Source organism: Tursiops truncatus, chromosome 17, assembly GCF_011762595.2.
Source record: "Tursiops truncatus isolate mTurTru1 chromosome 17, mTurTru1.mat.Y, whole genome shotgun sequence".
Lineage (NCBI taxonomy): Eukaryota > Metazoa > Chordata > Mammalia > Artiodactyla > Delphinidae > Tursiops > Tursiops truncatus.
Genome location: NC_047050.1, coordinates 70,278,212 through 70,292,204, shown reverse-complemented (window position 1 = coordinate 70,292,204; position 13,993 = coordinate 70,278,212). Strand labels below are relative to the sequence as shown.

At 53.0% G+C, this 13,993-nt stretch overlaps 1 protein-coding gene and 1 long non-coding RNA gene across 8 annotated transcripts in view; both read right to left on the bottom strand.

Annotated features, from left to right (window-relative positions):
- The window catches only part of CCN4 (cellular communication network factor 4), a 30,531-nt gene continuing 16,538 nt past the window's right edge, over positions 1-13,993 (bottom strand). For 5 of the 7 annotated variants that reach the window (XM_033842905.2, XM_033842904.2, XM_033842907.2 and 2 more), the window contains 3 exons: positions 7,400-7,660; positions 3,963-4,156; positions 1-2,241 (listed from right to left, as the gene is read on the bottom strand). In XM_033842905.2, coding sequence (XP_033698796.1) covers positions 1,942-2,241; positions 3,963-4,156; positions 7,400-7,660 — 755 coding nt within the window. In that variant the 3' untranslated portion in view covers positions 1-1,941. Of the gene's footprint in view, positions 2,242-3,300; positions 3,756-3,962; positions 4,157-7,399; positions 7,661-13,993 lie in introns of those variants that run through there. The other 2 variants (XM_033842903.2, XM_033842908.2) reach the window with 2 other exon arrangements.
- On the bottom strand, positions 11,125-13,992 carry LOC141276951 (uncharacterized). The gene is made up of 2 exons (XR_012327431.1): positions 12,368-13,992; positions 11,125-12,282 (listed from the first exon to the last, which is right to left on the bottom strand). It is a non-coding gene; the product is annotated as an uncharacterized lncRNA (long non-coding RNA).

Sequence of the window (13,993 nt, the reverse complement as noted above, 5' to 3'; positions counted from 1 at the left end):
GAACATGTACACAATTTCCTTTATTCATCAAATACACATTGAGCACCACTGTATGCCTTGCATCGGGCATTCCGGAGGTCACCGTTAAGGAGGGCACATTCTCAACCCTTCTTCCCTGTCTAGGAATCCCACCCACAATTCGCCACCCAGAATTCCCTCATGAATAACCGCCCCGTCACTCAGTCTGCAGCACTGGGTAACAAAATCATCTTCAAACACATATGAGAGCTGGTTCGGATCTGAAGGAGGGAACGATCTGTAGGGGATTCAGTGGATTTTGGTTTAGCCCAGATTCTGTTTGACGCTTAGGCACGTAAATAATCTGAAAGTCAGACACTCTCTTCTCTTGTGAAAAGAGCCAGAGAGACACCAAGAAGAAGCAAAAATGATGTGAGAATCGCCTGTCCTGACATGTTTTCCTGCTCTGACACATTTGGAAGCTCTAAAAGTAGAGGGAAAAGATGGGTTATAGAGTCACTTCAACTTGGATTTGCATTCCGACTCCTCCACTGGCCATCTGGGTGACTTCAGTCAAGCTCCCTTCCCTTTCTGAGCTTCTGTTTCACATTTGTAAGAACAGAAATAGTAACGGGCACTTTTCAACACGGCCTCGAAGTTTCCATGAGCTAGTGTTAACGGTTACGTACAGCATGGGAACAATGTCTGACACATAGAAGGTACTATATAAAAGAATTATAGCAGTAAATATTTATATTTTACTAATAAAATAAATAATAGCCTCATGTCCATTAATAGCAACTTTCTCTTCCTTTTGTTGAACAGCTTCAAGCCCTTTCAGCTTTTCATCTCTGTTAAATATACTTGTTTTGAAACAACTGGTTAACCTCTGTCTTTGTACCAGAACCGGGTTTTACGGGTCAGTAGAACCCCAGTCTGTGAAACGGGTCACTGAGGCAGAAAGAGACATGTCCTGGGCCCAGGGACCCTTGCCACCCTAGGCTGATGCAGACTGGACCCACTTCTTGTTTCTGAAACCACTTCTTGGTTTGACCCACACTCACGCTGGACCCAAGGCTCCCTAAGAGCACAGGAATGTCACAGGGCACCATTCTCAGGGGTCAGAGACATCACCCCAGGGGACTCCACCAACTCCCACGAGCTCCCGTGCAGGGAGAGGATCCAGAAGTGAGGAGCCCGGCCGATTGCCCAGCACCCTGCCCTGTCCACGAGCAGCAGATTCAGTGCTGGAGTCAATCGCTCCTTCTGACAGTTGGCGGACCTTGCTCTGACCCTGGAGTATTGACTGGGGACTTCTCCCAGGAACAAGAAGGACGTTTATCGTCTTGCATTTCTGACTGGGATGAACCCAATGTACACCCCTCACAGGGCAGGGGTGAAGAGAAACCTGACCTCAACAATGCCCGGAATAATGGATACAACTGTTCATTAAAAAAACCAAACCCAAACAGCAATTCACCTCACTTGGCAAATGCTGGGTGACCTCGGGAGGCACAAATCTTTGGAATGAGAGACACTTTGGTGTGCAGTGGTCACAACCGTCGATCGGAGTAGCTCTAAATCCCATCTATCCTTCTGAATGGACCCAGAGAGCCTTACGATTTGGTATTTAAAGAAGGAATTAGTGACACTGAATGCCTAGCTGATTCTGTTCCTTGAGACTTGGGCAAGATCCAGCCAGACGTCCAGTGACTTGGACAGGCCGGACCAGCCTCGGGTACTGACCAGAACGGCTGGAGACAGGCACTTTCCTTGGAGTGTGCGTGGAATTGTCCAGGAGAGCACCCACTGTCTGGGCTTGAGCGGCACCACGATGGGTGCTTTGGGCGGTCGGAGACAGGAAAGGGGGCCACGGGTCCGGATCAGGGTTAAGGTGGACAAAAGAAGGCTCAGTGTGGGCCTCAGAAGGCTGCCTGCTTTACAAGCATGGGGCCAGGCCTCGAGCTCGTGTTTTGTGCCTGCCTAATTGGCAATTTCTGAGAAGTCAGGGTAGGAATCCAAGTCGGCAAAAATATCGTTGGGATTCCGACAGCTCAGGTTGCAGAAGCAAGCATTAATCCACAGGGCCTGGCGGGAGAAGCCAGGCCCGTCGGGACACTGGAAGGAGATGTCGATGGTTTTGGACTTGTAGGGGATGCAGCACCTGTTGTCCGTGCAGACCCCACAGTACTTGGGCCGGTACGAACGTGTGCTGGTGCAGCCGGCCAGTGTAAAGTTCACGGGCGCTTCTGGCTGGTACACGGCCAGACACTTCTTCCCTTCCTGCAGGAAAGGAGGTTTCAGTTGAGATGCTCAGAGGATCAACAGCCACTTTCTTCCCTCCAAGCCCTCAATTCTTCCCTTTTCACTCTCCACGCGCTCCGCCTCCCTTTCAGATTTGCGGCATCTTCCAACTGGGAAGGACCACCCCGAATACAGCAAGACCCAGTCATATTACGCAGGAGGAAACAAGAGCACAGGAGGGGGCTGCCTTGCGGTGGTGGTACCTCTCAAGCTGCAATTTCCTTTCTCTCCTGTGTTCCTGCCTTGCCAATGCCCAGTCCCTGGTCAGTTTCACTAACACGGAATGCCTTTGCGGCCGCTTTAGCCCATTAAGTACCCCTCGCTGGTTAGGGGCAGAACCATCATGGCCTCCCTGACTGGGGGATGCATTTTACCCTAAACTCTCCTCCTCCTCTGCCTCTGACACTCTCCCACACACCCTTTCCATGCAATGGATTCATTCACAATCCACGCAACTGGATTGCCATTATCCAAAGGGAGCTCTGTCCCTCCACCGGGCTGTGGGCCACTCGAGATGGGGCTCCTTCTGTGTCCCTGCAGTCTAATTCTGTGCCTGGTGCATAGTAGGCACTTACTAAACTCACTGAATGAATGGTCGTCGGGGTCTACTATGTACCGGCACCATGCCAGAAACGGAGGTAGAGCAGATCCAGGCGATGTGGGGTGGGTCTGAGGCTTGTATGATTGATCTGAGAGCTCTCTTAGGCACAGAATTATGGAAATGAACTTGGGTGGAAAGCATGAGGCAACAGCACGGGACGTGGATTCGTTTGGTGGTGAGCCCACCCCTACCTCGCACGCACCGTGCATTCACCCAGCTTAGGACTCTCTGTCCTGTGGCTGGTAAATTTCCCTCCCATGCTTTCGGTTAAGAGATGTTTGCTGAGTACCAAGCACCAAGAATACAAAGGCTAGTAGGGCAGGGGAAATTCAGAGAGGGAAAAGAGACAAGGGGAGGAACTGTGGGAAGCTAGGCTATCTCGCCTGCTGGACAACCCTCTCCTCAGCATCCCCAAGAAACCAGCAGTGCTCCCCAAATGGAATCAGTGCCGAGTTTTTCTTTCTCTTTATTTTTCACATGACACCAAGGCAGATGACCAGTCCTAAGGCGTTAGCAAGGAGGTCCTGGGTTAAGCAAATCAGATCCGTTTCTAACTCCAAGGACTGGGTCTTAGTCTCCTGTGGCCACTACACCCTTGATCCTTTATTTTAATTATCTTTGACTCTCAAAGCTGGAAGGGATGTCCGAGATCATTTCTGGTGTTTTACCAATGAGGGGACTGGGGCTCAGAGATGCAGGGAGATTGGCCATGGTCACACAGAGTCAGCAGCAGATGGGCATTTGACTCCAGCAGTCCTGAGTCCCGTTGTCCCCTACCGCCCCGTGTGGCTGTCACGTGAGTGCGGGCTGGCCCAGGAGCAGTCGGTGAGGGGTCCTTGGAATCACCACAGGAGAGCACTTCTGAGGGACCCTGCGATCTCTCCAGAGTCACCTTGATTGTAATAACATGGTCACCACTTCCACTGAGTGAAATTCACAACCCACCAACCCAGTGACACATGTGATCCCAAGAAACTGCTACAACGTGGGCTTAATTATTATACAAATACACACCACAAGCAAGCTCAGGAGCCGGGCTCAAAGCCAGGCTTGTCTGTTACGCCCGAGACACCTGCCCCACCCTGGGAGGCGGACCCACCTTGACGTGTGGCCAGAGGTCCACGTCACACGGCCGCAGGTTGCAGAGGCGACTCTCCTGCTCAGGCCAGCACCGGGCATTGATGTTGGAGATGCGCGTGGAGACCCCCAGGCCGCAGCTGGCGGAGCAGGGGCTCCAGGGGCTGCTGTAGGCTATGCAGTTCCTGTGCCACGGCTCTACCTCCTCCATGGCTGCTGCGGATGGGAACCAGATGCCCTGTCAGTTTCCAGTCTCTGTCAGCCCCCAATTCCTGTCGCCACCGCCCTAAGGGCTGGGGTCCCTGAACCTCAGGCAGGACAGAGGTGGGCTGTCCCTCAGCACAGAGGGCAAGTTGGCTTCAGCACAGTTTCCCAGGGAGAGGAGGGCTGTTCTGAGCTCCTTACACCTCTCCGGAGGGAGGACCATCTTTAGAGACAGGTGGACCTAAGTTCAATTCCTGCTTGAGCACCGAGAGGCTGTGCCCCTCTGGGCCTTAGGCTCTTCACTAGAATAATAACATCTGCCCTGCAGGGCTAGTACGGCAATAAAAGGGTCCAGATACTGACTGAGTACACATCAGGCATCTGCAAGGGGCTGGGAATAAAAGGTTAAAAGACACTGTTCCTGCCCCTGCAGAGATTATGCTATGCGGGAAAGGTCAAAGGGAAATGCCCGCACTGTAGTACCAGCATTTCATCTGGGCGATGCTGCGGGCATCGTGGTTAAGGGGACACACAGGCTTCAGAGGCAAATGGCCTGGGTTCAGCTCTGAGCACCACCACTTAGTAGCTGGATAGCTTCCAATAAACTAGCTCCCACCTCCGTGTCCCCACCTGTAAGAGGGGCTGACAGTAGCACCTCTCTCCCTCCTGTCCCAGGCTGGGGACAGAAAAGATGGGTTCAGACACGTGACAGCGTTCAAGCTGTCCCTGGCCCTTAGTGAGCCCTCAGTCAAGGTGGACTGAACCCCAACTCTTGGCTGGTTCTATCAACGCGTATATCCTGGCATCCAGATGCATGTGTAACTGGAGTGAGCTAGAGATGGAGGCAGGTAAAAAGCCAGGAAGACCAAGGAGAGATCTCACAGAGAGATGGAACACGGTACCCGAGAGAAAGACTGGAAGAGGAAGCTGGTCCAACCTGGCACACACACGCATGGCAACCAGAGACAGGAACGGGCAGGGACAGCAGGCGTGCAGGGGAGACGGGTGAATGAACGCGGGAATACATGAGTAAGAGAAGAGGATGGACAAGACGGAAGAGAGGAAAAAGAGGCCTCTGAGGACAGAAGGGAGGAGGGTCCGGGCTGGGATGAGCTGGGGCTGCGAGCACGGATGGAGAGGGCAGTGGGGGGGGATCTGCTTGGAAGGATGAAAGGGCTTTGGTTTCTGGGTCAGCCACTCAGCAGGGGCTCTGCTTGTGCTCGGTCAGAACGGGGTCACTGGGCCACACACAATGACATGATGGGCAGACAGCCGCTGCCCTGCACCCTCACCCCGTGACCCTCCTGTGCTCTGCCCTGGGAGGCCTGCTGGGGACAGAACTTCCCCGGCCACCTCCTCCATGGGCAGGGGATTGCTGCTTCCGGGAGCTGCTCAGCCCCGGATGGGGCACCCCAGGCCCCACCCAGAAAGGCTGTGCATCCCTGAACTGTAGGGGTGGCAGTACCACCCTCCTTCCTGGTCCAGTCAGACCCCTGGGGGCAGGCAGCCTGGGGACAGGTCTCTATTCTGGCCTTTACACTCCCCCCTCCCCTCCCCTCCCCTCCCCTCCCCTCCCCTCCCTTCTCCTCCCCTCTCCTGTCCAGTTTGTTCTTCTCTGAAATCCTCCCTCACTTGGCTTCTGAAACCCTCTTTCTCCTGTATCCGTCCTGCCTCTTGGATTCGTCTTCCTCAGCTTCATTCCCTCTCTCACCTTACATGGTGGTGTCGCAGGGCCACATCACTGGTCCTCCATAGAGGCAATTTTGCCCCCCAGGTCACAACTAGCAAAGTCTGGGGGTATTTTTGGTTGTCGCTACTTGGCTGGAAGGTGCTACTGGCACCTAGTAGGTGGGGGCCAGGTGTAAACCTCCTCCTACAAAGCCCAGGACTGTCCCCTCTATAAAGAATGATCCTGTCCAAAATGAGGTCAGCACTGAGGTCGAGAAACCCTGCTCTACGCAGTCTCTCTGAGCACTTCTCTCTGAGCACAATCTCTCATGCACTTATAACTTTAAAAAAACAACCAGTACCCTCAGAACGCCCAAACTCCATTGCCATTTCTTCACTCCCTCATGTCCACTTGCCTGGTGGACACTTTCCTTCTAGAAGTGTCCTCATCTGCTGTCTCCCACGTCACCAGACGCTCCTGGTTTTCCCATTACATGCTTGGCTCTCCTTCTCTGTCTCCCCCTCGGTCTCCTCTTCTGTCCTCCCTCAAACATCAGCCCCCCAGACCTCTGCCCCAGGCCCCCCCAACACATTACCCCTAGGCCCTCAGCAGTTCTGGGCCGGAGACTTCCGGAGCTCTCTCTCCGCCCCACCTCCCTCCTCCAGTGCTTTCCCCACAGGACGCTCCTCTGGGTGATCTCATGGGCAGGGCACCCAGCCTCAGCCTCAGCCTGTCTCCAGCAAGGGCGCTCTCCTCCCCAGAAGTACTCCCTGCTTTCTGTCCTAAGTAATGACGAGCCCCGGGAGTCTCTGTTACCCTCTCTCTCCTTCCCCCCACCCGTTGTATTGACGCCGAGCCCTTCAGTCTTACTTGTTCAATTCCTCTTGCATCTGTCCCTGCCTTGATACCTCTGCTCCCACTGCCCCAATTCAGGTCTCCTCGGCCCACATACCCATCCCTGCGTCCCTCCATCCATTCATCCATCCATAAGACGAACACTGATTTGGTACCAGCTAAGTGTCTGGCATTGGCTAGGCTCATGTAAGCTGTGGCTGAAACAAATAGGTCTGTCCCTGTCCTCTGTTTCCGGAGCTTCCTCTGGCCTGGCCTACCTGGCTGAAGTCTCACCTGTCCACCCATCCCCCAGAGTGAGCGGGAAGCCATCCACTCCCTCTCTGCCCTTCCACCTGCTGCTCAAGCCTCTCCTCCCGGGGTCCCCTCACACCGGTCCTTCCTCAGCCTCCACCCCTCCCCTCCTAAACTCCTTAGTAGGAGAATAAGGAACCGCAGGCCTCTGCTTCCTTCTTTACAAAGCACTTCCTCCTTTGACGCATGAAGGATCCCATAAGACAGGTGGACAGGTGGTCTTATTTCCATTTTACCAGTGGAGAAATAGGGTCCTGGAGGAAATGTGACTTTCCCAAGGTCACACCGCTCCTGAGTGGTGGACTGGGGGCCGGGGGCTCCTGTCAATCACAGGTGGGCAGTCAGAGCTTCGGGAGTGTCCGCCCCCACACTCCCGGACCCCAGGGCCTGCCCTCCCCACCCCCGCGCCCTGCGCCCCGCGCCCCGCGCGCAGCACCCACCTAAGGCGCCCGTGTGGCGCGGCGCAGTCTTGCGTGGCCTCCTGGCGTCGTCGTCGCACACCCACTGCTCGCAGCAGCGCCCGGGCACGCTCACCCGCCGGGCGTGGCGGCACCAGACGCGCGGGGGTCGCGCGCGGAGGCAGAGCGGCGTGCAGCCCACCGCGCCGCCCACGCACGTGCAGTTGTACTTGCAGTTGGGCTGGAAGGACTGGCCGTTGTTGTAGCGCACGCCGTCCAGCACGCAGCCCACGCCGACCACCTCTGCGGACACAGGCGCTGAAGGTCAGGCAGGTGGGCTCCGGCGTCCCCCGCAGGGCAGCCCCGCCCCCGCTGGGCCACGCCCCCCCACGTTCACGTCGTAGGGGAGGGGCGAAGGTAGAGCAGTGAGAAGCCACTGGGCCCAGCCGGCGGCGTGGGGGGAGTTCGGTGGCACCTGAGCAGAGGCAGCGCCAGTTCAGTTAACCCGCGGAGAAATACGCAGTGCCACCCTGGAGCGGGGTGGGAGGCCGGGACGGGGAGCCAGGTGGCTAGCCCCTGGTCCTGTCCCATCAAGGGGCACAAAACCTGGTCCTGACAATTTTCTGCCTCCAGGGTCACGGTTCTGAGCCCGGCAGTAAAGCCAATTCGAACACTTTGAAACAAAGACTCAGTTCATTCAATGCAAATTTATGGAGCAGTCTAGGTGCTGGGGATTTAGTAGTGAAGCAAGGAGCCGAAAAACCACGCCCTCGAAAAGATTACATTGTAGTGGGGGACAGAGGAAAGACAATGGACCATCTAGAATGTTGATGGGGCCAGTAAAGCAGTTGATGGGAGTGTGTGTGGGGAGTGGTTTGCAGATTTAAACAAGGTGGGCCAGCAAAGCCTCAAGGCGGTGAGGATGATTCAGCAAAAATGGGAAGGAGGTGAGCTGCCCAGGTCTTGTGCGAGGAGCCTTCCAGGCCGGGAGGGGCTGTAGGCGGGAAGGCCCGAGGTGGGAGCAGCCTGGGATGTGGGAGAGGGCAGGGAAGGGTGAGAGAAAGTCAGGAGGCAGGAGATGAGGTGAGAGGGGGCTTCCCTGGAGGCTCAGCGGAAAATACAAAGCTCCTAGAGCTTAGAACTGAGGCTGGCACACAGTAGGTGCTCAATGAGTAACTGTTGAATCAATGATACGAATTATGTTTCACAAAAACACTCGTGGTGCTGAGTTGAGAACAGACTGATGGGTATGGGTGGTGTCAGGAGGCCACACTAGGAATCCAGATAAGAAGAGGTGGTGGTGATTGGACCAGTGAGGGACAGCCAGGAGGAGAAGGGCTCAGCTTCTGGGTATATTTGGAAGGACCCGCTGACAGATAGGATGCAAGGATGAGAGGAGAAGCATCAAGAAGGACTCCTAGTTCTATGTCCTGAGCCCTGGAAGGAGAGGGATGCTCTGTCCTCAGAGGAGCAAGGTTGGGGTGGGTGGACTCAAGTTCCTCACTAGACACGAGATGCCTGGTTGACATCAGAGTGGCCGTGTGGAGCTTGTTCTGCAAGCCTGGAGTTCCAGGAGAGATCTGGGGCTGCTGGGCCCCCACCAGCATTCCCACCCTTGATGCCGGGTCCCACCCTGAGGACAGTGTCTGGAAGTGCAAGCAGAGAGCCCAGGGTGGCAAGGGCATTCACCCGAGGAGGGCTAGTCTGCCAAGAGTTCCAGCTTATCTCCTGGATTCACCCGAAGGTGAATCATCATCATCATCATTATCATCATCGTCATTGTCATCATCATCATCATCATCATCGTCATCATCACCATCATCATCATCATCGTCGTCATTATCATCATCATCGTCATCATCGTCATCGTCGTCATCGTCATCGTGATCATCATCCCTGTATCTAACAGGAGTGAGGGTTCTTGGTTGCCTGACCTGCTTTGTGTTAGCCTTCCTTGCTTTGCTGATTTCATCCCATAAGGAAACGATACCACATCATCACCTGCATTTTCACCTACAGCAAACCTGAGTCTCTGCGATGTTGCGTCACACACCTAAGGTCACAGAGCTCGGCTCAGCGGAGCAGTGAGGGCAGCCTGTGGGAATACTGGGGTGACTGCCTGTTTCCTTGGGAGGTGATTGTGCTGGAGAAGGTACAGAAAGGAAAGGCGCTAACACTCACTGCCCCTCTGATCTGGAGCCAGGCACCATCTGGTGTCTCACGCAGTCCTCGCGGGGGCTGCCCTAGGAGAGCTTTGCTTTCTTCCTTTGGCAGAGACGGGAACTGGGGGTGTGGGGTTAGTGCTTGAGGTCACCCAACAGGTGACTGATGGAGCTGCTCCCAAAGCCTGGGGGCTCTGACTCCACCATCCATTTCCTTCCACCAGACACCAATAAAGGAGGGGAAATAGGAAAACAAAACAAAGCAGAGGAAGCGCTGGGTGAATCACTGATCTTTGCCTCTGAGTCACCCCTGCCGGTGCGCTTTTGCTCCAGGGAGCGTGTGCGCGTGCGCGTGTGTATTGGTGGAGGGGGAGAAAGGAGTGCTGAAGCCCGTCTCTGCCCGTGTGTAGGAACTTCTGGTGGAGAGGGCAGCGCTGGGTGCTGGGAGCCCTTAGCACAGTGGTTCTCAACACCAGCTGCACGATAGCACCACCGGGGGAGCTCTTTAAAATTTTGATGCCCACACCATGCTCCAGTATATGAGGGTGGACCTGGGTTTCAGTATTTTTTATTGTTTTGCCCTTGGTAGCTCCCAGGTGAATCCAGTTTGCAGCCAGGCTTGGGAACCGTTGCCTCTAGAAGTTGTTCGCAGTCTCCTGGGAGGTTTAGGGGGTAGGGACAAGCGATGGCTGGTATGTGTGATGGCTGTGGGTTGTCTCGTCAGCGGACTCTGGCACCCCTTCCTTATTCGATTTCTTCCTGACTAATTGAAGGACCAGCTCCTGGCTAGATGGGGAAGCTGGCTGAGTTTCCTTCCCCATTCAGATGTGCAAGTCCAGGCATGAACGGGTGGGCTTTCATTTTACTGACGGACTTCAAGGAACTCAAGTCACCTTGCTGTGCCGTCTGGACCTCTACTCCCCTTGCCCCACCCCTGCTGGACTGTCACCTGCCTGGGAGCAGGGACAGTGGGCCATGCCTTGTAACCCCATTGCTGTATTATCACTAACCTGTGTTCACCGCGTGAATGAATCAGTGGACGGATGGGTGGATGTCAGATGGGGTGAGACCTACTCCGTATTGGGCTTCTACTGTGTATCAGGCACTTGACATCCTAACCACCCAGAGAGGTAGGCGTTATTCATTCATTGCATTTTTCCTTGATGAGGAAACTAACTGACACTTAAAAAGGTTAAGCAGCTTTCCTAAGACCATTGTACTAGTTAGTTACGGCGCTGGGCTTCGAACTTAGGTTGTCTAGCTCCAAACCCCATGCATGGGTTTTCTACTCCCTCACTCTTCAGATGGGAGAGTCTGCGCTTGGAACCAGCCCTGCCCCCAGACTCTGAGGATGACCGTGGACAAGGCTAAGGGAACTTCTACAAAGGAAAGTTGAAGCACATGAGACACTCACCAAGAGCAGCCTCAACCACCACGCGAAGCTGGTTGGATCAAGCTCCTTAAGTGACGTGCCCAAGGTCACGTAGCCAGTAAGTGGCAGAGCCAGGAGGCAAAACCCAAGTCTGTCTGCCTGTAAATTTCCTGATCCTTCCAGCAAACCACACTGCCCTCAATCCTGACCCAGCTGTATTGAATGCAGTCATGTTTGTCCACGAAAATAGCCAAACAGTTTAATCCAGAGGTCACTCGCTGCCCACAGAGGTGTTTAGTTTGGCCCATGGAGTGTTTTTAAAAAAAGTTTTCAATGTGTTGCCAACATTTACAAATCATGCACAAATCTGGATTTCTTTCTGGATTCACTTGAAAACGGAGCAGACGGGATCAGACCAAGCTCACTTTTCCGCCTGGCCGCAGTGGCCAAAGCTTGCATTCACTAGTTTGCCATAATCCCTGTGATCCTCTCTTTGAGTTATTTGTGCCAGTGTTGCAACTGCTCATTTTTATTTCCTTGTCCTGGCTTAATGACACGCACATCTCTGAGGACAGATTTAGCCTGGCCTGGGGATCGTCCATTGGTTGTTGGCCATTTGCTGACAGATGGTGTGTGTAGAGGAACACTTCTTTCTCTTTCCCCTCTCGCCCCAAAGCCTCTTCCTCTCTAGCGTCTCAGACCCTGGACTCTCTTCTTTCTCGCATTAGGGTCTCATGAATTCAGACACTATGGCAGCATTTCCGGGAAGATGTTCAGTAGCACACTGGTGAATTGTGTGTGTGTGCGTGTGCGCACATGTGTGCATGCTGTGTGTGTATCTGAGTGTGTGTGGTGGGGTAGGTGGGTCATTGGGTAAAATTCTGCCTGGAAAAACGTGTTCACTGTGCAAATAAGTTCAAAAAGAAAAGTTCTCTCTTGTCAGCTCTCTTTTTGGAATTTGACAATGGACGTGAACGTTTAAAACCTCTGAAAAGTTCTGTTTCACTTATTGAACCTTATTTATTCCGAAGTCTGTAGACCTATATGACCAGAGAACCCTTGGCAAGTGTAGTACTCATTACAGTCTCCTGAAAACCAGTCTTCTTTTCAAATACAAGGAATGGAAATAGAGACTCATGACGAGAGGGAGCCAGGTGAAGACAGGAGCTGACATTTAAAGACAGAGGTCTGGTGCTAGATTGGGAAGCTGGCTTTCCAGGCCCCTGGTGGCAAAGGCAGGCAGGATAGGCAGTCCCGGGGTCTGTACAGTCTATGGGTCCATGAGAGAATGTCTATAAAGTTGTGGTGCCTGGCACGTGGTGAGATGTCTTTGCAACTTTAGGGAATCATATAGTCACAATGAATTTCCTTTTAATGACCTTAAGGAACAGCTGTAAAAGGGGAAAGGAATGATGAGACGGTCTCAGAGACGTGGAGGGGATTCTACTGCGGGAGGGCTCAGCCTGGTTTCCTTACCTGGGTAGGGGGAGAGAGTATATGAGTGACTATATACGTCAGCAGTCAGTCTCAGACCTGAGTACGGGAGTGGTCCAAGGAGCTTGTTAAAGTTGTAGATTCCCATCTCCACTTGCAGAGAACTGGAATGAGTAAGTCTGGGGTGGGGCTCAGGAATAACATTTTTAACCAACACGTCAGATGATTCTATGCGGATGGAATCTGCAAGTTTTCACTGAACAGAGTTTTGTGGGGTTAATAATGAGTTTCAGTAAAAGGGGGGAAGATGGAAAGATGGCAGAATCAATGGTGGTTACTTGGACCGCGAAAGACAGATGACTTGGTGTGAAAGCTGAGGCATGAACTGAGGTCGAAAGAGCAGAAAGTGCTCATAAGTTAACCATGATTGTTTTGACTTGGAATTTTGTGCATAACCCTCGTCAACAACCCACTTCAGGGAATATAATGGGTTAACTGAGGGTGAGGGAGTCTGCTGTGTGTGAATATGCAGTGGTGTGTGTTAGAATCATAGTTACGGGGAAAGCTGGATTCAGCATTAGGGAAGAAGGGAGTTCTTGGGTTTATGAGGCTTTGAGTAACTTTTCAGAAGTTAGGCTGCTGTGTCATGATGCCTAGTGACGTCTTTTCATCATGCTGGATCAGGTATCTTGAATAAATGCTTAGATGATTCAAGCTAAGTGAATAACAGTCCAGATAGAAGCAGGAGACCAGAAAGTCCCAGAAAGGAGGTCTCTGAGAACAACAAAGGAAATGGTAGAACCCTGTGAAGAGCAAACAAACAGCCTCTCCCCTGGCATGGGGCTATTATAAGGACAAAGAGTAAAGAAAAAGCAAAGGCAAATAGAAACCCCAGGAAAAACAAAAGCCTTCATAATAAAGGAAATTCAAACAAGTGCACTGTCTCATGTCACAGTGAAAAACATTTACATAATCCTAATATTGTAAATAGTGGTTTATAACCAAAAATATGACAATGATATTGGAAGATGGGGGAGACGTCAGGTGGTAGTAAGGAACTCAGACATTAGCTATCATATAGGGATCATTCATAGATTATCCACAATTGATATTTAAAGCTGATCAATGTATAACTGAAGACATGTATTGAGGATTTGCAACTACCAGAAGAAAGGGCTGAAAGCTAAAAGTGACTGTAGTAACCAGAGGAACATGGGTGGGTGGTAGGAAGGGATGGTTTCAGGCTGCTGGGTTTTATCCTTTCAAGGCTACTAAATGTTTTAAAGCCATGTTATTTTAATTTACAATATTACTGAAATATCTGGAGCTCTGCAGGGTCCTGGTGCCCCTGGGAGGTCATGGGCAACCAGCAAAGAGTTCTACCACTAAGAAAACAGAACCAGGCTTGACTGGTGGATGCCTCTTCCCTGGACTCATCCATGGATGGAGAACAGAGAAGACAGCCAGGTTCTGGGTGCCAGAGGAATGCAGCATCCCTCCCTCCTCAGGAAGAGCCCAGCCTCTGGCCTCTAATCACGGCCTGGGGTAGGGGGCGGGGGGTATTTCCTGCAGAACTGGAGCCAGGCCAGAGGAAGGGCAATGGGTGGGGGTCCCTGGGCCAGAGCTGGGGATGCTGGGGGCTGGCCGGATGGTGTGTGTGGGGTGTCA